General features: G+C 54.6%; 7 protein-coding genes across 7 annotated transcripts; 3 read left to right on the forward strand and 4 right to left on the reverse strand.

The window, feature by feature from the left end:
- Positions 1-947: 947 nt before the first annotated feature.
- MYCFIDRAFT_85270 (uncharacterized protein) lies at positions 948-1,832 on the reverse strand (the record flags this gene model as incomplete). Its single annotated transcript, XM_007927464.1, has 1 exon — positions 948-1,832. One exon carries the CDS (start codon positions 1,830-1,832, stop codon positions 948-950), a length of 885 nt encoding a protein of 294 aa, XP_007925655.1.
- A 2,027-nt stretch (positions 1,833-3,859) lies between these two features.
- MYCFIDRAFT_134906 (uncharacterized protein) lies at positions 3,860-4,817 on the forward strand (the record flags this gene model as incomplete). Its single annotated transcript, XM_007927465.1, has 4 exons — positions 3,860-4,080; positions 4,134-4,323; positions 4,378-4,594; positions 4,660-4,817. Coding segments are annotated over 4 exons (786 nt in total), but the record flags the coding sequence as incomplete, so codon positions are not given.
- A 132-nt stretch (positions 4,818-4,949) lies between these two features.
- Positions 4,950-7,344, reverse strand: MYCFIDRAFT_54362 (uncharacterized protein). Its single transcript, XM_007926110.1, has 9 exons — positions 6,894-7,344; positions 6,565-6,843; positions 6,420-6,501; positions 6,293-6,349; positions 6,127-6,218; positions 5,775-6,062; positions 5,536-5,689; positions 5,187-5,483; positions 4,950-5,120 (listed from the first exon to the last, which is right to left on the reverse strand). Exons 1-9 carry the CDS (start codon positions 7,182-7,184, stop codon positions 4,999-5,001), a joined length of 1,662 nt encoding a protein of 553 aa, XP_007924301.1. The 5' UTR covers positions 7,185-7,344; the 3' UTR covers positions 4,950-4,998.
- A 382-nt stretch (positions 7,345-7,726) lies between these two features.
- Positions 7,727-8,901, forward strand: MYCFIDRAFT_211068 (uncharacterized protein). The gene has a single exon (XM_007927466.1). It carries the CDS (start codon positions 7,780-7,782, stop codon positions 8,872-8,874), a length of 1,095 nt encoding a protein of 364 aa, XP_007925657.1. The 5' UTR covers positions 7,727-7,779; the 3' UTR covers positions 8,875-8,901.
- Positions 8,902-9,137: 236 nt separating this feature from the next.
- On the reverse strand, positions 9,138-9,831 carry MYCFIDRAFT_46679 (uncharacterized protein; the record flags this gene model as incomplete). The annotated part of the gene is made up of 2 exons (XM_007926082.1): positions 9,138-9,644; positions 9,706-9,831. The coding sequence occupies 2 exons, from the start codon at positions 9,829-9,831 to the stop codon at positions 9,138-9,140; spliced, it is 633 nt and encodes a 210-aa protein (XP_007924273.1).
- A 1,610-nt stretch (positions 9,832-11,441) lies between these two features.
- On the reverse strand, positions 11,442-13,415 carry MYCFIDRAFT_65738 (uncharacterized protein; the record flags this gene model as incomplete). Its single annotated transcript, XM_007926145.1, has 4 exons — positions 11,442-11,961; positions 12,022-12,624; positions 12,684-12,769; positions 13,371-13,415. 4 exons carry the CDS (start codon positions 13,413-13,415, stop codon positions 11,442-11,444), a joined length of 1,254 nt encoding a protein of 417 aa, XP_007924336.1.
- A 1,409-nt stretch (positions 13,416-14,824) lies between these two features.
- On the forward strand, positions 14,825-21,956 carry MYCFIDRAFT_135309 (uncharacterized protein; the record flags this gene model as incomplete). Its single annotated transcript, XM_007927467.1, has 4 exons — positions 14,825-16,415; positions 16,478-17,257; positions 17,342-20,671; positions 20,728-21,956. The coding sequence occupies 4 exons, from the start codon at positions 14,825-14,827 to the stop codon at positions 21,954-21,956; spliced, it is 6,930 nt and encodes a 2,309-aa protein (XP_007925658.1).

The following is a 21,956-nucleotide window of genomic DNA, read 5'->3' on the forward strand; positions in this document are numbered from 1 at the left end:
CATGCAGGCAGGTTTCATTTTAACGCTAGGCTGGAGATGGCATGCCCGGGAGGGAGGGGGAGGAAAAAGTCTTGACATCTGTCAACAATGTCTGTGCTGGCTGGCTGGCTGGCTGGCTGTTTTGTGAGGGGGAACGCAAGGCTGGAGATTCGAACAAAGTTTGTTTGTTATTATATGCAGTTGTCAATGTCAAGAATAGTTCTATGCTGGGTGAACGCAAGGCGGGAGAAGCGGTGGGATGGATGCACGGGATTTTCGTTCGAGAAGTCTGACGTGCAGGCGTTCAATGATGTGTGTGCTGGCTGGACGCAGCATTTGTCTGTGCTGCTGATGAACCAGGTAGAATCGCGCCATTCTTTCGCGTTGCGTTGCGTTGCGTTGCGTTGCGTTGCGTTGCTGGGCGGTGTGGCTGACAAGGTGTAATAAGTATTCTATGCCGAAGCAGCGAGATCCCTGCGAGAGAGTTGGTGACAGAGAGCTCCCACTTCCACGGCTCGTGAATACGACGGACTGCGGAGTTCTGGTCGTGGGGAATTGTATGGTGTTGATGGAGGAGCTGCGAAGTCTGATGTGTCGAATCGAGGGTTGGATGTGAGGATGTACGGTAACCATGATGATGGCCGAAGACCGCTCCTTCCAGTTTTGCACGCGCGACAACAGCACGGATCTTCGCTCAGGCCCAGGCCGAGTGCGTGATAAGTGTCGTTTGTGGATGCAAATTGCACCATACCATGCCTCCCGAAGGCGTGGCTGTCAAAGTGCTGTGCTTCCTTCACAACACGCCGCGACGACCTTGGCAAATTTTGAGTTTTCGGCAGCTGTCAACAAGAGATGGTGGATACGTGAACCACCAGAATTTTCATCTCATTGAATAGATAGGTGGTCTGCTGCACGAGAGTCGAGGAAGGGAAATTGTGCTTGTGATCGGAGCGTTGCACGTCGCCAGCTCATCGTAGCAAAGACGTGAATGCTTCCAGCGCCTTGTCCCAATCGCTCCTCTGCGTGGCACTCCACCCTTTCACCGCTTCCACACCAGCCAGGTCTTCTGCCATGGTGCTGGGATTCTTGGTGCCATTGAGGATTCGCACATTGCCCAGACCCAGCACCAAGGCGTAGAGAGCGACAGCTCTACTCACGTTCACACGATCTGCAACGAACGCAACAGGCTCCGATTTCAGCAGTCGTGGGTTTGCCGTCAGAGTCCAGAAGGTTTGGTAGACGACTCCCTTTTCGTTGCAGAAATGTCTGATGTCAGGATCGTAGGCAGTGTCGGCGTAGAAGCGATTCTGAACCACCGACGGTTTCACAGTCGCTGAGTCGTAAAGGGCCTGTAACACGGGTAGGTCATAGCAGTTCGAAATGCCGAGCGTCCTGACGGCGTGAGGAACATGCGTCTCCATCGCTCTCCACGCCTCCTGCGTCCTCGCCATGGTGGAAAGTGGAGAGTGGAGAACAAGACAATCGAGGTAAGCTGGGCTCGATGCGTGTCCGGTATTATGTCGAAGGTTATGCAGCGAGCTTGCCACCGACGCATTCACTTGATCGGCGAGACTGCTTTTGGGATCGTACGGCATCTGTCTGGGATCTTGCCCCGAGACTGAAGTGTACTTGGTCTGCAGGTAGAGATCTTCACGGCGCGTCTTTCCAGCTTCGATGGCGTCACGGATGCCCGCGCCTACCAGGTGTTCCTGATAGTGCTTTGGCTGTGCGGCAGTATCGATACCGCGAAAGCCGTTGGAGATGGCCTGCTCGACCAACACTCTGGTGCCGTCAGCTTTCCATGCCGTGCCATAGATCAGGCTCGGCATGCGCGCTGCTTTGCCCGTCGCCATGATGGTGGTGTGACGTTTGAACGAGTCGGTGCTCGCGGAGGTCGACGATCTTCTTGAGACACGTCCAACTTTTCCAATTGCGAGGCGAATTGAACAGGCTTTGAACAGGCGCCCGCCAAATTCGACGGAGATCACGCCGCCGGCTGTTCCCGCACCGGTTTCTTCCTCCTACACATTCCCAATCCCACCCCACCTCTATTTCTTTCGCGTGTTCTATGTTTATGCATCGCATGAGTCGCCAACATGAGCGTGTCCTGTCTCACGCGCCGACTTAATTAGACTCTTACCACACTCCCCCGTCTTCGTTTCGGTCTGTACCACCACTCCACGCCACCTCTCTCCGTGCTGATGAGGTCGACGTCGCTACCAGCCTTGTGGCGTGGAACTCTGGCCGTATCACAGCAAGAGCAGCTCCACCCGGACGACGGACGTCGTGGATCCCGTGTGCACACGGACAATTGGATCATCCGCATGCGACGGCCTGCGAACGTCTCGAGAGGACCAGCATGGCGTGTCGACAATAGACGTCAACGCGCCGCCGAACTTCTCGCCAGCCACGTCTGAAGGAAGCCGTCACCGTCACAACCCATGTCGGCCGGCATTTTGCTATAGGCAACCAGGCCCCGGCACTCGACAGTCTCGACTAGAATAGTGGGTGCCCGCCGTCGTCATTTCATCGCGTGTCGCAATCGCAGGCCCCGGAATGCGTGCATCCTCCACTCACCGCGCGACTTGTCCTGCTGTGTACCTGGCCAACCCCTGCTCACGCCCGACCTGCAGCCGCGCAAGGCTGTGTTGACAAGGCCTCCCTGGCCACGTCGACTCGATCTCTAACTCGGGGCTCGAGATCGAGCGGATACCGCTGCACAAGATGGCGGATTGCGCGACACTTTTCTGGACCCGCTGACTTCAGGGCAAATTGCAGCCTGCTCGATGGCGGGGGTCGAATCAAGTCGACACCGTCGGTAAGGTTGTAGCTGAAAACGCCTTTTGTAGGTCCAATGATCCGCCAGCCATCACTTGGCCATCGTTTTTTTCCCTTTCCGTCGGCACCACCCACATACGTATAACTTTCATACGCCTGCTGCTGCTTTCACTGTTGTACACATGTTCTCTGATCACGACATTGCTGGAGCTTCTACTCGATCTTCAGAAGTCCTCCCTGACCTGCCCGACTTTGCAAGCTACCGACTTGGACCGGTTCGCAACCCACCAAGACACATTGATCCTCCGACATCACAACCCGCCAACATGGCAACGCCCACGCCTCTCTTTGAGCAGCCTGTGGGAGCTGCTGCTGCTGCTGCCGCTACCCCGGACCTCGAGGCTCAGACTCCTGCTCCCGAGGCTCATCCCTCAGACAACAAGCAGTATCAAGGTGTGCCTCCAGTCGGAGTAACGCCGCCCAGACATCAGTCTACGGCGCGGTCAAGAAAACCCAGCAATGCCTCAAATATGGAAGGCTCACACTTCCCTCGTCTAGAATTCGACTTCGGCGACGATAGCCAGAGCCAAGCTCCTCCACCTCAGCGGAATCCTTCTCGGCAGCAGGTCATGAGATGGGGACCACCACCACCCACCGAGTACGACGAATACGAACGTCCTTTCTATCCTCGCCCTCCTCATGACTACGGTCGACCCATGCGGTCGAATACCATGCGATCCGCCCGAACCACAGCTGCTGCCGATTACTGGGGCGAAGATGCGGACTACTACAACCGACCACACCGACGCATGGGTTCTCTGAGAGAGTCGGATGAGTGGAGGTCTCAGGTTGGTGGTGGCGGACGCGGTCCTCCCACGCGACGAGGGCCTCCGTATTCGGAATACGACGACGACCCTGATGATGACGAGAGACCACTTCGAAGACGAGCTAGAAAGCCACCAAGCGAGAAGAGCGCAACTCCGCCGCCGGAAATCATCTATCGATTGCCCTTCACCGAATGGATGAATAAATCCGTGAAAGCTCGTGAGTCGAATCGAGCGAAGTTGTAGGGCAGAGGACTTTTGACTGACTACGAACAGATTTCGTCGCTACACTGGGTGAATTCTTCGGGACGACCATGTTCTTGTTCTTTGCATTTGCCGGTACACAAGTCGCCAACATCGGATCCAGCGGGAATCAAGATCAGACCACAACGAACGCATCGACTGGTTTTAGTCCCATTGTGCTGCTCTACATCTCGCTATCATTCGGCTTCAGTCTGATGGTGAATGTTTGGGTCTTCTTCCGTATTTCAGGTGGACTGTAAGTTACCGTCTCATCACCACACAAAGAATTTTGCTGACAGAATCCCGCAGATTCAATCCCGCCGTCACTCTCGCGATGGTCATCGTCCAAGGTGTAGGAGTCGTACGAGCAGTCTTGCTGGTCGGCGCGCAGATTTGCGGTGCGATCTTCAGCTCCTACATCGTATCCGTACTCTTCCCAACAACATTCAACGTGCGCACCACATTATCCGACGGCACATCCGTCGTCCGAGGTGTCTTTGTGAGTAGTGCGACACTCACTTATACCATCATCCCCCAGCTAACCAAAGCGTAGATCGAAGCCCTCCTCACCGCCGAACTCGTCTTCACAATCTACATGCTGGCAAACGAAAAGCACAAAGCAACCTTCATGGCCCCAATCGGTATCGGTCTCGCCCTCTTCATCGCCGAAATGGTCGGTGTCTATTATACAGGCGGAAGTCTGAATCCGGCCCGATCTTTCGGTCCTTGTGTCATCTCCGGCGTTTGGGATTCCGAACATTGGATTTACTGTAAGTTTCGCCCCAACGTTTCGCATCTCATCGTGTCAGTGTCACTGACGTTTTTTTGTTTGCAGGGATCGGTCCTTGCGCTGGTGCTTTCATAGCTTTTGGTTTCTATCGCTTTATCAAGATGCTGGAATATGAAATGGCGAATCCTGGACAAGAGAGTTCGAGTAAAGAGGAGGCTGCGGCGGAGGCCGCGGAAATGACACCGAAGAAGGAGAGTGTGTAGCGCTCATGATGCCGGAACGATAATGTCGATATTTATTGTATTTGGTACCCCTAGCGAAGGAGGTTTACCGTTTTGGCATGTGCGGAGATAGAAGCGACTCGGGAACTTTTTTGGATTTTGTATAGCGACACAACAATGGAAAACATTCTCTTCTTCTTCAATCCGCTTGAGTAACTCGACTCTAATCCTTCCCGAGCAATATAGTCTCAACCTCCTCCGCAATCGCAAGCACCTTCTCCTCTTCAAACTTCCGACAAACAACCTGCAAACCAATCGGCATCCCATCGAATAATTCCGGATCATCTGTAAAAAAAAAAGTCAGTCCAACCCAAAACACAATTCAAGAAAAGGTTAATAAGATCCACTCACACTGCCCCATAACCTCCCCATCCAAACCCTCTTTAGTCTTTATCTTCCCATCATCCCCCTCCTTCTCCGCCCTTCGTCCACTCCTCACCGTCACAGCCGAATAATCCAAAACATTCCACACCCCCGTATACCCAAAATACCTTCCCTCGCCGGGTCTGTGCGACAGCGTCGGCGCCGCGGGACAGATGATCGCGTCGAGGTCGTGGGCGCGCCAGAAGGCGGCGTAGCGGGTTTCGTAGGCGTGTTTTTGCGTGGTGAGGGTCCAGGTTTCGTTTAGGGGGGTGGGGGGGAGGTGGCCTGGGGGGAGGAATGTTAGTAGGGAGGGGATTGAGGGGAATGGGAGACGTACCGAGTTTTTCTCCGTATGAGATTGCGAGTTCGGGGACGGGGGGTTCGCCGGATTGGGTGAGGGTGGAGTGGATTTCTGTTCCGCCGTCGGCGGCGAAGGTGTTCCAGAGGATTTGGAAGGCTTCGGAGTGGGAGGGTGGAGAGATTTCGATGACCTGTGTGTATATGGTTTTCAGATTTCGGATTCTTCGCGGAAGGTGATTCGATGTGTGAGTGAGAGAGAGAGAGAGGAAAGCATACCTTATACCCATTCGCTTTCAGCGCAGCGACCGTCTCATCAACCGCCCGCAAAATCGGCGGATGAGGAGTGACGATTCCATCATTGCGAATCACACCGAATACGAGGTTTTTCTCTCGGATCTTGTCACGGATTTGTGTTTCCATTTCTTGGCGCCAGGGGATTGGGACGACGTTGGGGTCTGAGTTCCAGGGTTCGAGAGAGAGGATGGTTTTTGTGAGGAGGCGGAGGTCGGGGATGGTGTGGCCCATGACGCCGATTGAGGAGCGCACGATTGTTTGGCCTTCCATCTTTGTTGGGGGATGGGTTAGATCACTGGGGATGGGATGGGATGGGATTGGGTGAGGAACTTACGCTGTTGGCGATTCCTAGGTAGGGGAATCGAGTGGATGTGGGTTTGATGCCGACGATGCCGTTGTAGGCGCTGGGTTGGCGGATTGAGGCACCTGTTGGAGCATGGTTTAGTCGATCGTGCTGACAGTCCACGTTTGATCTGTACGGGTCGTTGATAGGTACTTACCAACATCTGATCCAAGCCCGAGAATGCTTCCTCGCATGGCTAACAATGCAGCCTCTCCTAGAGACGGAAATTGATCGATCAGCCACAATTTTTCTTTTCGTCGTCGGAACTTGCATGATAGACATACCTCCCGAAGATCCACCTGATGACAATAATCGATTGTGGGCATTGGTGGTGTACCCAATGATATTATTGTTGGTTTCAATAGCCTGGTATGGGAAGGAAGTCAGTTCGTGCCCAATCATCCTGATTCCTTCTCCGGGCATGCGCACCATCAAGCTCGAAGGAACATTCGTCTTGCAGTAGAGGACAGCTCCCATTTCTCGGAGTCGTGATACGAGCCAGGACTCGCTCTCTTCGGTCTCGACTTTGCCCAGCCACGAAATGTATCCAAGCGACGTCTCGACACCTTTGACTCGGAATTGATCTTTCAACGACACGGGCAAACCGTGCAGCGGGCCAATGGGCTTGCCATGTTCGGCGTAATATTGGTCCAGTCGCTGAGCTTGAGCTTTAGCCTCGTCGAAGAAGACTTCGCTTAGACAGTTGGTCTATGGTTACGGTTAGATATTTTGACTTGATCGAGGAATGTCGAACTCACCAGTTGATGGGCGATCGTGGCACGGTGAGCGAATGCCTCGAGAACTTCAGTCGCCGAAAGGCTGCCGTTTGCCAGGAGCTGCAAGAGTTGGCTCGCAGAGTAGTGCTCTGTGATCTCAATCTCTCTGGCAGAGAGATGTGTTCGGGAGAAAGCCAGTGCATTGGGTTCTTCTTGCGCGGAGGGGACATTTGAAAGACACCATTGCGTGGGAAGCGATGCACGAACCTGCTCACGCTTCTTGCGGCCAATCTCTCGCCAAGTGGGAGTCGTCGTCGTCACGTCGTTGGTCATATTGGTCTGCGCGAGGTATGATTTTCTGAGATCAACGGTACTCACAGAAACGCTTTATAGACCACAACTCCCTCTCGCACGTATGACTTTCGTACATCCGTGACTAATTGTTTCTGATTACGCGTGCAAGGGCGAGTTAGCTGCCTGCACTGAGACAGCGTTCTATGCGTATCCATATGGCACGAGCTGTAAGGCGTGCTACGTATAGCGTCTGAAAACCTCGGAAGGCTACTGTTTGCTCCCCAAATTATAGCTAGCAGGGATCTCTGCGCATTGAAATCTCTTTTTGCCTTGTCAAGCTTAAGCGTTCTAGCCCTCCAACGTGTTCAGTCGCTGTACCATGTGCAGACAAGCGCAGACAAGCCCTGTTAGTGCGTGCGTCAGATGATGTCGCAATGAAGGGCTAAACAATTCGCCGATTTTGGCGTAAGTGCCATGTGGGTCCCGATTGGCAGGGTATGCCGCTGGCGATCGAGGGCTCGATCACACCGGAGCAGTGAGGTATCATTGTGTGAAAAATACAAATTGCCGGTTAGCACAGTCAAAGACCATCCCATTCAACGCTTGCGCCAGAGTAGCAAAACAACCAGCAGTCATGTCTCCGCTCGCATTGACGTTTTCCTCCGAGTCGGCTGATGCCGCCTCAGCAATCAAAGTACAGCCATGCGAACACCTGACCCCGAACATGGAGTTGGGATCAGAGGATGTATTGGTGCGTTACCTGGCCTTTCCGATCAATCCACAGGACTTGATGGCCATCGCCGGGAAGTATCCCGTCAAACCAGTATATCAACATCCCGACGGATCTCGAATCGCAGGCAACGACGGCATCGCTCGGATCGAGCGTGTTGGAAGCGGTGTTGATCTCCTTCAACCGGGAGACCTGGTTCTACCCCGTTCGCATGGGCTGGGCACATGGCGCGAGCTTGCGATTCTACCTGGGAAATCAGTCATCAAGCTTCCAAGAGAAGCCGATCCTATTGCAGGAGCGCTCCTGAAGATGGGATTCGCGCCGGGATATCTCTTGATTGAGGACACGGCCGTTCTGAAGCCCGGAGACTGGGTGGTGGTTAATGCCGGCCTGGGCACGATTCCTCAAATGGCAATTCAATTCGCGCGCCTGCGTGGCTGCCATGCTGTCGCGGTGGTGCGGGAGCGAGATGCGGGGGACTTGGAAGCGGCGAAAAGGCTCCTCCACGCTCAAGGCGCCGACGTCGTGGTCACCGGGGAAGATCTCGCCAAGCATGGGCCCGCCGCCGACGCAGCCTTGGCAGCGGCCGTCCAAGGAAAGCGGATCGTGCTGGCGCTCGACGCGGTGTTCGGAGACAGCGCCGAGCACCTGGCGCGACTGCTAGCCCCCAATGCGACGTTCGTGAATTATGGGTCGCTTGGTGGGGGAGAGGGGGTGTTGCGATTGACGCAAGAGCTTCTGTTCTGGAAGCAGATCAAGTTCCGCAACTTCCGCCTCTCGCAACAGCTCGCCAGTCGCAGCAATGCGGAAGTGGAAGGGCTATTGGCGTGGTTCGTCGACCTGCTGCGCCAGGGACGCCTCAGGACCCCCGAGGTCGAGACGATTGCTTGGCGGGGAGGAGACGAGGCGGTGGGAGAGTTCGAGGCCCGAGTGCGAGCGGCGCTGGGCAAGGCTGTTCGACGCCCGCTTGGGTTGAAGAAGCAGGTAGTGGTGCTGTGAATAAGTACAAAGAGAATCTTTTCTGAGTTTGAAGTTTTCTCAGACCATCACGTGTTGCAGCCTGAGGTATATCTTGGCTTGCTGCCTTGATGCCTGTCGTGCACGCTGCTGTGCGGTGGATGTTGCCAAGCCGCAGCGGCCCGACATTCGAGGGGCGAAGGTTCTCGGCAGCGGGCGGAGATGAAAGCTTAAGCATCCTCTACATGTACTGCATACAGTCTATCTGACATCACGACATCTCCTGACCATCCGACCTCGACCACCTAATCGGTATACGCCTTCTCCTTCTCGATGGCCGCCGCATTGTATTTCCGCAACATGTCCTCCAGACCCGGGATGGGCGGATCAAAGTCGATGCGCGCGCTGTTCATGAAACGCGCCAAAAAGCCATACACACCATTCAAGAAGAAGAACTCGGCCACTCCGCGATCCCCAAACACCCCTTGAGCCTCCTTCATGCTCTCCACTGACACGATGTTGTTGGCATTGACCTCGTCAACAAGCTTCGCCAACAGCCTCTTGCGTGGCGTAAACAGTTCTTCTGGAAGCGGCCTGGTCGCATCCTTGAGCGCGCTGAACTGAGCTTCGGTGAAGCCGAGAACCTCAGCGACTGGAGCATTGACATCCCACTCATACGGCGCGTTCAGTGTTGCCGCGGTTCGCAGAACAACCAATTGCCAGTCGGTGGCGCGCAGCGAGTTGTCGGCACTCCAGCAAGAGCTCAAAAGCTTCATGAAGATTGGCATTTGGTTTGGAGCATTGGCAAGCAACTGCGAAATCTCAGTACCCTTCCGCCATCAACGCCCCTTCATTTCCGCCCTGTCAACTCACCTTGAAGATGTTGCGCTGAAATGGCAACGTGTTCAGGGCCGACGCGACCTCTGGTGACGCATCATTGGAATCGACGTATGGAAGGAGATGCTCGTTGGTGATGTCGCGCTTGTTCCAAGAAGCCATGTTGGGCGAGCTTCAGTTCTTTCAGTCGCACACTCCAGGATTTGCGAGGAATCGTGATGGGACAGAGGACGAACGCTACGGCTACACCTTTAGAGCACAATGTCGCCTCGAGAATGGAATCTTCTCGCAACTCTGATCAATATTGCTAAGCCATATGGCCTGTTACGTGGCCTGGAAAAACTTCTACCGCTCGGCTCAAATCTGGCAGAAAGATGCAATGCAGGTGCTCTCTGACAACGCGTCCTAGCTACAACGGCGCCATGGCTGGTCGCAGCGGTGCATGGGCAATGCTCCAATTTCAATTCAGGCAGCGCGCTTTGGTCTGCACTCCTCACGACACGAGGCTGCATTGGCTAGCATTGGTCCGCGTGTGAAGCCAGCTTGCCACGTTTTGGGACTTCGTTCCTGCAGAATGGCGGTTATACATCGCTCATTACGACTCGCCACATTCAGTAGACTGGACTAGACACCAAGTCGCATTTCGCTTTCGTTTCATGCGGATCTGTATGTCGAAGATGTCGAAGATTGGCTGCCCAACTGCGTCGCGTGCTGCCAGTCGACGACCGAGACTTGTCCATATTGCTGCGACGTAATTTTACAGCAGTGTCAATATGTCTCACTGCTGTCGCACGCCATTCATTCTGCATATGCAGGGCACAGTCCAAGTACTATCTCAACCTTGGACCACTGCTTCCTCTGCAAGGCTAGTTCTCCGGCAGGCTCCACCTGACGCAACGATCGATCGCTGGAACTTCCTCACGCTTCGAAACCAGGTACGAACATCGAGCCATTCAAAGATGCCACATATTGCGCACACACTCGCATGACTTGCAGGGATGGACCTCAAATGACTTAGTGGACCCATTCTGCACCCCTGTCTATATGCCCGGTCCCACAAGGAGTCAAAATGATCTACGGCGTCTGAACACCTCGGAAGGCTACTTTTTTTCTCACCCAATTTTGGCCAGTAGGGATCTTTGCCAATTGAAATCGCCTTTTGGCTGCTCAAGCTTAAGCGTTTTAGCCCTCCGACGTGTTCAGACGCTGGAACATCCGAAAGTCTTTCCGCATGCAAGAATTGATGATCATCACGCACACGGCACATCAGCTAGATCCGCTTTCCAATCCCGAACGGCTTTGACAACCGATCGGCATCGGGAGCGTGGGCTTCCATGCCCGATGATGCTGCAAGAAAATGCCATCGGGACTTTTCGTGCTTCATCCAATACAACGATCTGGTTGCGGTGCTCATGTGGAATTGAAGTCGTACTTCCGGCTGACGAAATGACTGGGCTCATCATATCACTTCTTGCTGGTTACCTGGAGCTATCCGTCTCTCCAAGATCTTACCCAAGCTGTCAAGATGAGCTGGAAAACGAGACTTCTATTATAATGCGAATTTTGCCGTTCCCGGTACTTGCCCTCCACTCGCTATGTACTCCACTCGCTATGTACTCCAGTTCGTGTGTCCTCCTTCTATCGCTCTTCCGTCAAAGGACAAGCCCTGACCGGGCTTTGGTCCTGTTGAACGGCCGTCCCTTCTCCCGTCAAAGCGATCTTTCGAGCCTCGCTTCTCTCTTACTTGCAGCTCTGTCGTAGAAATGGCATTTTCATGCTTTTTCGAACAGGCCGGGTGCTTTGGCAAAACGCGCAACCACACAGACACTTGCAGCTGCCACCACAGAGCAAGCACAGAATAGCTGAAGACCAAGCCAGCCTCGCGAAGTGAGGATCGCGCCAGCAACAGGATTGCCAACCAGCACGCCAAATGCCGCGAAAGAGAAGCTCATGCCCATCCTCGTGCCCACGACCGATAAGCTTGGCGAGAGGCTGACCACAGTAGTCGGAGGGAGAGAGACGAAAGTGCCCGAAAACAGGCCGTACATGATACAGAATACCAGCAGTCCAGCGAGGCCATCGACCGCAATCCAGCAGAATGCCAGGACGGCCGCCAGCGCGGAAGTGGGTATCAGCATATTGAGAGGACCAGTCTTATCTGCGAAGAAATTCGGAATGATTCTCCCGAATGAAGACGCGGCGTTCATAATTGGTAGCATCCAAAACGCCAGACTTGAGCCTGTGATCTGCTGCGCCGAGGCAAAACTCTGGATGTAGAAGAACGGGATGTACCTGAAAGATGTCAGCAGATGCGTCAACAGGGTGATTGGTTTTTATGTTGAAAATACTCACATGCCCATGAAACCCAGAAACTCGGCGAAACTGAACGCTGTATATGGCACCTCGCGGAAAGCGCTCAGGTCTAGTAGGCGTCGCTTTTGGGGTGGCAGGACGCGTACGCGCATGACTGCTATACAAACGAGCATTGTTGCCAGCATTATCGATGCCACGACGATTGTGGCATCTCGGAAGCCTAGACGTGGCTCGAGTTTCGCAAAAACGACTGGGTATATAATGCCGCCGATGCTGCTGCCGCTGGCTGCGATCCCTGTCGCTAGAGATTTCCGACTCGTGAAATAAGTCGAGACAATGGCAACGCTGGGTACGAAGAGACACCCGCAGCCAAGACCGATGACAAGGCCCTGCGCGAGCATGACCTGCCAGTATGTTGTACAGAGGCTGGTCATGTACTGGCCGAAGATGATGAGGAATCCTCCGCCGCAGAGCAGGTGGTAAAAGTATCCAGCATCAAAGAGAGGCCCGGTCACGACACCAACGATAAGCAACAGGAATGCTTGGATGGAGCCGATCCAGGATATATCTGACTCGGAAACGTCGCGGAGCAGATTGGTGGTGTAGAATGTCTGAAAGACGCCAAAACTGTTGACGAGGCCCCTACGCTATCAATCAGATGACATGTCGTTGTCAACGCCAGGATGGTGGAGCATGCTCACCATGTATTGAAGAATAGAATGAAGGCGCCCAGGACTTGCAGCCAGGCCCTCAAGCCTCCATTTGGAGGCGGATTCGCGGCAGCCACCTGATGAGGGACGTCAGCAACCAAGTGAAGAATGGAGCAAGAGCATTGGGGACTGACTGCAGGCACCGGGGGCTGCTCTTCGATGGATGAATCCGATGTTCGTGTCTTTTCCTCTGAAGACTGCTCGGCCATGGCTGCGACACTCGACTCAATGATAAGCGATGAGCGTATGGAGTGGTGGTTTCTGGTCGAGCAATGTGGAAGAATGAGTTGGGTGTTGAGCAGAATGGTATGAGAAGAGAAGCGAGCGAAGAGATCTGCCCGGGCGACACAAAAGAAAACGCCCAAGGACGCTCGGACTGCCCCGTCACGGAAATGCTTGGTAATGCTTCGCAAAGCCTCGACAGCCCCACAGGAATACGGCAGGCGAGGGTGGATCTCACTCCTGCAACCATTGCATTGCATCACCACCGGACCGTTTGAAATTAGGCTCGGGCCATCCGTCCGTCGCCCACTATCTTAGCCGGTCCCATTGCTTTGGGATTTTAGTGCCGCGTGTGGTTGTTTTTCGGCAACGCGGTCGGAGCCCGGGATCTGCCATGTGCCGTGTCCACGCTACCATCTAGATCTTTGCACGGCCGTACCGTAGCAGAGTTCTCACCACTGGCTTGGCATGGCCCTGCCGGCAACTGACGGAGCTTTGCATTCCTGCTCGAGCTTCCCAATATGAACTTGAGCTGCGGCCATGTGTTTGACCAGGGGGCTTATGTTGAGCGTGCCATCGTCTGTGCCACATGGACGTCTCGTCATCAGTCATCGGAGCGTGGATTCCATGTGCAGAGCCGCGAGATCGTGCCGACGGCCATTGCTCCATCGACGCTACGCTGACGATGGCCATACGTGCTGGTGCTGTTCGATTCACACGAGTAGGCCGTGCGAAGGACGCCATGACAGCGTTGCAACGCCTCGGGGTGAAAGTGGGTATCTCCTAAACCCTCGAGGAGCAAGGCCCACAGCGAGGAGCAGCGTGCGATGCAGCAGTCTGCGCCCAGTCATGATTTTCACTCGGAAGTGTACAGACGCTGGCTGTATGATCGCGCTTGACTCGCGTGTTTGCGCTCACGGTGCGGGAATTTGGGTGCCTGGGTCGTTGATGAGGCGCGTATGTGGCATCAGATGCTGCCTGGAATTTTCGTCATCTCAACGGGGAGGTCCCGACGTCTCCTACTCGTCTCGCTCGGACATCTGGAAGCTGCACGCGCGTTGATCTTCTACAATACAACAACTATACCGTTTTGGTCGTATGGATGTGGAGGGAAGCATCTCCACCAAAGGCACGAAGCTATCTGCACATTGGGTCGTTGATTGTGTCTCAACGACCCAGTCTACGTACATGTATGGGGCTCAAGCGAATAATTCTGGGCATGTCGCCGTTCTGGTGGGCTGTAGCTACATTACGGGCAGCTGAAGTGGCGACTCGATTCCCTGTCACGACTCCTACATCGAGGCCCGCAGTCAAGCTCGTAAAGGAGGTTGGGCCAATACTGCTGAAGCTCATACGTCCAACCGAAGACAGAGATCGTCTGCCACCGCTTGGATAAACATCGTGATCCGTAGGTAGAGATGGAGGACTCGTTGCTTGTGGGACCATCGCCAGCGTGCATTCGTCCTCGTTCGGACCGAAAGGCCTGCGCTCTCGAGACACAGCCCGATAGATGCGGTACGTACAGACATGAGCAGCCATCAAGCTGTGTCACTGGTCAAGTTTCTGTCCACTCGCAGTGTGAAGCAGTGATGTGACTTAGCTTGCAGAACGAGGCTGCGACGGACAACCTCGATGTCCAGATCGCCAGCATGATTGTCCGGATCTTTGACTTCCGTGAGCATTTGCACAAGACTCAGGTGCTTTTTGCAGTGTGTTGGGGCGAGGAGTAGTGTTCTCCAACCTTGCGTGCTCCCGCCATCGGGCTCATGTCGTGCCATGGTGGCAACCGTAGGCAGGCAGGCTGCGAGTGTTATAAACCAAGCACCATTCCTCAGGAGCGAAAATCTTTTGTAGCGAGCCCTCACTTACAAATCATCCCCATCATCGAGCATCATTGAGCATCATCCACCATGAGAGGCCCTCAGCTTAGTGGGTCGCTGCCAGACCCATATGCTACCATTCGTGCGGCACTGCTAGAACGCTTCGAAGCGGCACAGCAGTTCTGGGCGGACAGCCTTCGCGGCCTGGAGCGAAGGGAAACCTTTTCCTCGACCTGGTCGTCGGGACACAAGTCTGCGACGTCTGATAAGCGCCTGGTCATCACTGCGGATCTCAAAGACGACCAATTGGAGAAGCAACTGGTGCAAGTGGAGGAAGACTACGGCATCAAGCGGAAAATCTTCTTCGAGGCGCTGTGGGCCATTGTGCTTCGACAACACACGGGATCCGACGACATCGTCTTTGGTGCAGCCAACCATGCTTGCAGTCTCCTTGACGAGAAGTGCTCGTCCGCCGATATCTATCCCGTGCGCGTGAGCGCTGCAGAGGGCGCGAAATTTGGCGATTTGGTCTCGGCTCTTGAGTCGTTCCATCGGAAAGCCTTCCGCCACAGCTTCCTGGAGTATGCTGAGATCGAGCACATGCTGCCGGGGCCTCTCCCGACCTCCGTCTACTACTCAAAGGCGCCCATCAGCTTTCATGGCGACGCGTCAACCCTGCCTCTCGTCCTCAATATATCATCAGGACAAGCCTTATCGCTTTCACTCGACGTCAGCTCGGTGCTTGAACGGCGTGAGGCCGAGGTCTTACTGTCACACTTCGTTGCGGCCCTGGACGATGCGCTGTCCAAGCTATATCTGCCACACACGTCAATTGACGATATCAAGATCGATTCCCGCGAGGAGCATGTCTCGATATTGCGCACCAATCGTTCAAATAAGCGGGAACATCCAAGCACGATCGTGCATCTGTTTGAAGAGGCCGTCAGAGAGTACCCCGACAAGGTCGCCCTCGAAAATGATCAGCACGAAAAGCTCACCTTCAGCGAGCTCAACCGCCTTTCAAATCGGCTCGCGAGATACCTCGCTCTCAAGAAAGACGACATTGTCCCAATCTGCATGGATCGATCGATCGATATGATTGTTGCCATGCTTTCTGTCCTGAAGTCTGGGGCCGCCTACACAATCCTGGATCCCCAGAGCCCTGCAGAACGTAACCGTCAGATTGTCGAGGCTTCTGGGGCCAACACGGTGCTTGCGAACCAACAATACATGGACATGTTACCGCGCACAGTCGACGTCGATGTGGCCATCGCCCATTGCTGGCTGCAATGCCATGAGATCGATGGCTGCAACCTTCAGCTCTCCATTTCACCCGAGCAAAAAGCATACATCATATACACCTCTGGCTCTACCGGCAAGCCAAAGGGCGTGGTATTAACCCATCGTGCTGCTACCAACGGTATGGCGTATCACAGTCTGAATGGTCGAGAACGGTGGCTCCTCTTCTATAATCCGACATTTTCGGCCGCACAGCGCACGATGCTCTCAACACTTATCCATGGTGGCACACTCATAATCGCACCGAAGTCAAGGTTACAAGAGGACCTCGCATTCTTGATTAAGGACTTGCGGGTACAGAGCTTGGGTATCACTCCTTCGGCATTGTCCACCATTCGCCCGCAGGACGTGCCAAGCTTAGAACTAGTCACTCTGGTTGGAGGTGAGTTGGTGGTTTGAAGACACAGTTGAATGCATGGGCTAACTAAATCTTCACCTCTCCAGAAAGCATCCAGCAGAGTCTGGTCTCCGAGTGGGCCGATCATGTCGAGTTACGAAACACCTACGGTCTCTCCGAAGTGACGCAACTCAATTTTGGCACTCGCCTGACATCCACCTCAAACCCAAGGATCGTCGGTCGACCTGCAGATACGACCAGTGCCTTTGTATTGAAACCGGGGAAAACAGATCTCGCAGCCTTTGGAATCGCTGGTGAGCTCGGACTTGCAGGCCCACAGCTCGGCATTGGATACTTGAATGATCCCCTCAGGACTGCAAAGGTCTTCATTGACAACCCCTTCGGCCCCGGAAAGCTTTACCGCACGGGTGATCTGGCACGGATGAACTACGATGGGTCGTTCGAAATCCTTGGCCGCATTGATTTCCAAGCCAAGATCGCTGGACAGAAAGTTGAACCGTCTGAGGTCAATTCTGCTCTCCTCAAGCATCCCAGTGTTCAAGACGTTATCACTGTTGCTGCTAACCTGGCGGATCGCACTACTTTGGTTGCTGGACTGGTCGTCTTTGACGCTGCAGAGTGGACGTCGACTCTTTCCAGTGTCCGCAAACATGCTGAAGAACAGCTTCCTTCCTACATGGTCCCCTCTTTCTGGCTGCGGCTTGACGAGATTCCGAAGAATATCAATGGGAAAATGGACCTCTTGCGATTCAAGAATCATGTGGAAAGCATGACCATGGAGCAACTCATCCAGGATGCTTCTGCTCTGGAAGCAGGTAGCCAGATCGAGGATGCTGTGGAGACGACCATCGCCGCGGCGTGGGCCAGTGCTCTGGGTGTGGATCGGGACTTGATCAAACGCGAACACAGTTTTGTAGCGCTTGGTGGCAGCTCGATACAGGCCATCAAAGCTCTCGCGGCCCTGCGGAAGGACAGGCTACAGACAACCCTGAATGAGCTGCTATCCGATATGACCATTGCAGAAGCCGCCGTGAGCTACGAGAAATTACCTGGCGACGAGACACAAGAAGATCCACAGCCATTCGAATTGGTCACTGACAGTGCTCTGCGTCGGAGTCTAATCGAAGACACGAACGTTGTGGACGCGTATCCAGCGACAGCTTTACAGCAGGATCTTCTCTCCTCGCTCGGCTCCAAGGATGATCCATACACCTATCGTCGTGTTTGGGAGGTCTCTGGCCTGGATCTCGAGAGACTCAAGCAGAGCTTCGAGACTTACTTCCAACGAAGCGATATCCTGAAGACATCGTTCATCGCACATGGCAGATCTGTCTTCCAAACCATCCGATCCGACATGCAACTTCCATGGACGTGGAGTGATCGGGATCTGGACAGCTACCTCGCACAGGACAAGGCAGAACCCTTCAGCATGGATGGCCCGCTGTTCCGCATTTCTCTCCTGTCGCAGCGGCTGCTTGTGGTTTCCATGCATCATTCACTCTTCGACTTCTGGTCGTTCCGATTCCTGTACCACGACGTTGCAGCTATCTACTTTGGATTGACACCAGCTGTACGTGCTCCGTTCAAACGCTACGTCAACCACATCGCCAAGACCAATGATACAAAGACTCGTCGCTTCTGGAAGACGGAGCTCACAGGCGCTGAGGCGACCATTTTGAATCCGTATCCGACGTCGAGTACGGTGAAGCTTGCAGTATCAAGGCCCAATGACCTTCAAGACCGGCTTAGAGAGCTCGGGCTTACGCTCGGCGCGGTCCTCTATGCTGCTTGGGCCATTTTGCTGTCTAAGCACACCGGCACTTCAGATGTTACCTTCCTGACGTCTCTCAGTGGCCGGGACACACCAGTCTCTGGAATCGACAGCATCGACGGTCCTACCCTTGCAATGGTCCCGCAACGTACTCAATTAGATCCCGAAGCACGACTCGATGATGTGGCTCGGGCCATTGGAGCCCACGTGAGGACATTGAGCGAGCATGCGCACTACGGTATGCGGAATGCTCTATCCTCAGCCAATCTGCAGCAGGACTTATTCGATACATTCCTCAATGTTCTTGTCTCCCCGGAGGAAGATCCGGTCACCGATCGTGTCTTCAAGCGATTCGGGCCGCCTTGGCAATGGGACAATCCTTTCACGACCATGGAGGTCGAGGAGAGAGATGGCCAGATCCTGTTCCGAATTTCAGGCCGTCTGGAGGAACGTCGACTGCAGTATATTCTGGACTCGTATCTCATTGCTATCGACGCTATTGTTCAAGAGCCATTGCAAATGGTTTCTCAGGTCGACATCATCGGACCGAAAGAGAAGGACTATCTGTACAATGCTCTCAGCAATCGAAGCACGCTCAGAGTGCCGACTCCGGAGCTGCTCCATCACCGCTTTGAACAGCATGCAGTCAATACACCAGAGGCAATTGCCATTGACTGGCAGGCCGAGACGCAGTTGAGTTATGCAGAGTTGGATCGACGAGCCAATATCCTCGCTCATCACCTCATCCAGACTGGCGCTCGTGTTGGAGATCGAATCCCACTAATGCTGGACAAGTCGATAGACACCATGGTCGCCATTCTTGGGGTCATGAAAGCCGGAGCAGCCTACGTTCCTCTCAACCCAGAGAATCCGGTCGAGCGCAATCTCTTCATTGTGAAAGATGTCCAAGCCAAAACTTTGATCGTACACGAGAGATACTTGGATTTCTGCTCCGAAAATGGTCTACCCGCAGTTCTCATCGATCAGATGTCGTTCGACACCGAGAACGTGGAGGCTCCCCAGATCTCAGTCACACCGGACCACCTCGCGTATATCATCTATACTTCTGGATCCAGCGGGATGCCCAAAGGCGTCAAGGTCCCTCATCGCTCTGCGGCTGCCGCTGTGACTAGTATGGAAGAAGCCGAAGGCCGGGGCTCCGGTGAGTGGAGGACATTGCAGTTCGCCAACTATGTCTTTGATGCGTCAGTTCAAGACATCTTCAACACACTTTCGACGGGCGGAACGCTCTGCATGGCACCGCAAGACGTTCTCTTGTCTAATCTAGCGGGCACAATTCAGTCCATGAATGTCAAGCAAGCCATCATCACACCCACGGTGGCAAAGCTACTGCAGCCCTCGGAAGTGCCGAGCATGACCACGCTGATCGTCGGAGGCGAACCTCTGACCAAAGATGTCGTGGCTGCGTGGGCTCCAGATCATCAAATTCTGAATGTCTACGGCCCTACCGAGACGAGCATGGTGGTCACGACCAAAGATGTTCAGCGAGGTGATCTGATCTCCAATATCGGCGCGCCGTTCCCGACAGTCATGGCTTTCATTGTCGACCCGAATGGAATGTCCCTGGTCCCGTACGGGGCTGTTGGAGAGCTCTGCATTTCTGGACCCCAGGTGACTGATGGCTATGTCAACAGAGACGATCTGACCTCCGCTGCGTTCGTGGATGGTTCAGATCTTGAAGTTGGCAGGCTATACCGCACCGGCGACCTTGCACGGTGGCTGCCGGGGGGAGAGATCTCTTGTCTCGGTCGTAAAGACGGACAGATCAAGATTCATGGCCATCGAATCGAGCTCGGCGAGATCGAGGTTGCTCTCGTGAAGACGGGAGTCGTTGAGGAAGCTGCCGTCATCGTCACAGAAGTCAGTGGCAAGCCGAGCCTGGTAGCTTTCTGTGTCTTTGCTCAATCCGGCTCCACTGCTATACAGAGCGCTGATGAGCATGCCGAAGACTTCAAACTGCTTCGAGACGGACTGGCAACCTCTGGACTGACGCCCTACATGATTCCGAACATCGTACTCCCTGTCGGGGCCTTGCCCAAGCTGCCCAGCCGAAAGGTCGATCGGAAAACGCTGAAGAGCCAAGCCGAGCTGATTGACGCCAGTGTTTTGCGACAATATGCACTGTCCCGAGCCGAGTCTGCTCAACAGTACGTCGCGCCTGCAAATGACCCAGAAGCCAAGCTTGAGCAGCTGTGGAGCAACGTCCTCGGCGTCCCTGCCTCTGAGATCGGGCGTTTGGCCGACTTCAAGGCCCTCGGGGGTGATTCCATCACGGCGATTTCGCTTTCCAGTGCCATTAGCAGGGCAGGATTCACGCTCAGCGTCAGCCATATCTTGAGAAGCCCACGTTTGAGCGAGATGGCGGCTCTCATGAAGCCGAAGCAGCAAGACGGCAGCAATGCCGCACGCAGAAAGCAGTATGCGGTGGGCCCCGAGGTGGAACGGAAGTTGGAAGAGGCTGGCTTGAGCTCGGAAGATGTCGAATATGGTGAGTAGATATGCTCCTCGCTTTGTAAAAGATTCTTTGACTGACCGATCAAATAGTTTACCCAGCGCCACCAGGCCAGGCGGAGTTTGCCCGTCAGGGATCCCGGGAAGAACAGATGTGGATGCTCATGACGGTTCGCCGCATGCCTGCTGGCACTGACATGGACAAATGGACATCGGCGACAACTCGACTGATCCAAACCAACGACATTCTGCGCACATCCTGGCTCCCCGTTAGCGATGAGGAGTGGGCAGGCGTCGTGCTGCGCTCTCACACGCCGCAATTAGAGGTCGTCGATTGCCCGTCCGAGACATTCGCCGAAGAGTTCATTGAAAAATTCTGGCAAGACCGTTTCGTCTTCGGCAAGCCGTTCATCAAATTCGCCTTGCTCAAACATCCCGACGGCTCGTGCGATGTCGTGGTGAAATTGAACCACGCCGTCTACGATGGCACCTTGTTGCGCATCTTCGACGACCATTTCGGAGCAATTCTCGCAGACCAACCCATTCCAGAACACGGCCAATTCCGAGACTTCGCCTTCCACATCTACGAATCCGAAAAAGCCGCCTCCTTGAACTACTGGAAACAAACCATGTCCGGACGCACCCACACATTCCTCCACTCCACCCCCTCCCCCAAAATCACAGCCACCACCCGCTCCATCATCTCCACCGACCTCGAATCCCTCGCTTCCACCACCGGCGTCAGTCCCTCCTCCATCTTCCAGGCCGCATACCAACTCTGGCTCGCGCGCACCAGCAAATCTCCCGACGTAAACTTCGACTACCTCCTCTCCGGCCGCAACGTCGACCTCCCCGACCCCATGACAATCAACGGCACGCTCGCCAACTTCCTCCCCGTCCGCCACCAACTTCACGAAAGCACCACCACCCTCCGAGAATTCCTCCAAGCCACGCAAGAGAACTTCTGGAACATGACCGAGCACGGAAACGTCGGGCTCGACGACATCTACCGGGCCGCGGGTCTCGATCGCCACGCGTTCGGGAATCGCACGTTGTTTCTTTTTCAGCCGTTCGAACCCGCCGGTGCGCCCGACGAGAGGAGGTGGTTGGTTTTGGCCAAGAGTCGGGTCCGGATGTACCAGCCTTATGCGCTGGTTGTGGAGGTGGCGAAGGCGGTGGAGGGGAGGCATAAGTTGGCGGTGATGTACGATGAGACGGTGTTTAGTCATGAGAGGGCGAGGGAGATTGCGGAGGAGATTCGGGGGATTGTGGAGGGGTTTGCGGTGGGGGGTGGGGAGGGGAGGGTTTTGGAGGAGATTTGA

The sequence above is a fragment of the Pseudocercospora fijiensis genome (assembly GCF_000340215.1).
Source record: "Pseudocercospora fijiensis CIRAD86 unplaced genomic scaffold MYCFIscaffold_3, whole genome shotgun sequence".
Lineage (NCBI taxonomy): Eukaryota > Fungi > Ascomycota > Dothideomycetes > Mycosphaerellales > Mycosphaerellaceae > Pseudocercospora > Pseudocercospora fijiensis.

What these genes read in the sequence shown, in the direction of transcription:
- MYCFIDRAFT_211068 (XM_007927466.1), top strand. Translation starts at nt 7,780, where the DNA reads ATGTCTCCGCTCGCATTGACGTTTTCCTCCGAGTCGGCTGATGCCGCC.
- MYCFIDRAFT_54362 (XM_007926110.1), bottom strand. Translation starts at nt 7,184, where the DNA reads ATGACCAACGACGTGACGACGACGACTCCCACTTGGCGAGAGATTGGC. An exon ending in ATGTTCCTTCGAGCTTGATG is followed by an intron (nt 6,502 to 6,564) that starts GTGCGCATGCCC and finishes TTCCCATACCAG; the next exon opens with GCTATTGAAACCAACAATAA. An exon ending in CGGGCTTGGATCAGATGTTG is followed by an intron (nt 6,219 to 6,292) that starts GTAAGTACCTAT and finishes ATGCTCCAACAG; the next exon opens with GTGCCTCAATCCGCCAACCC.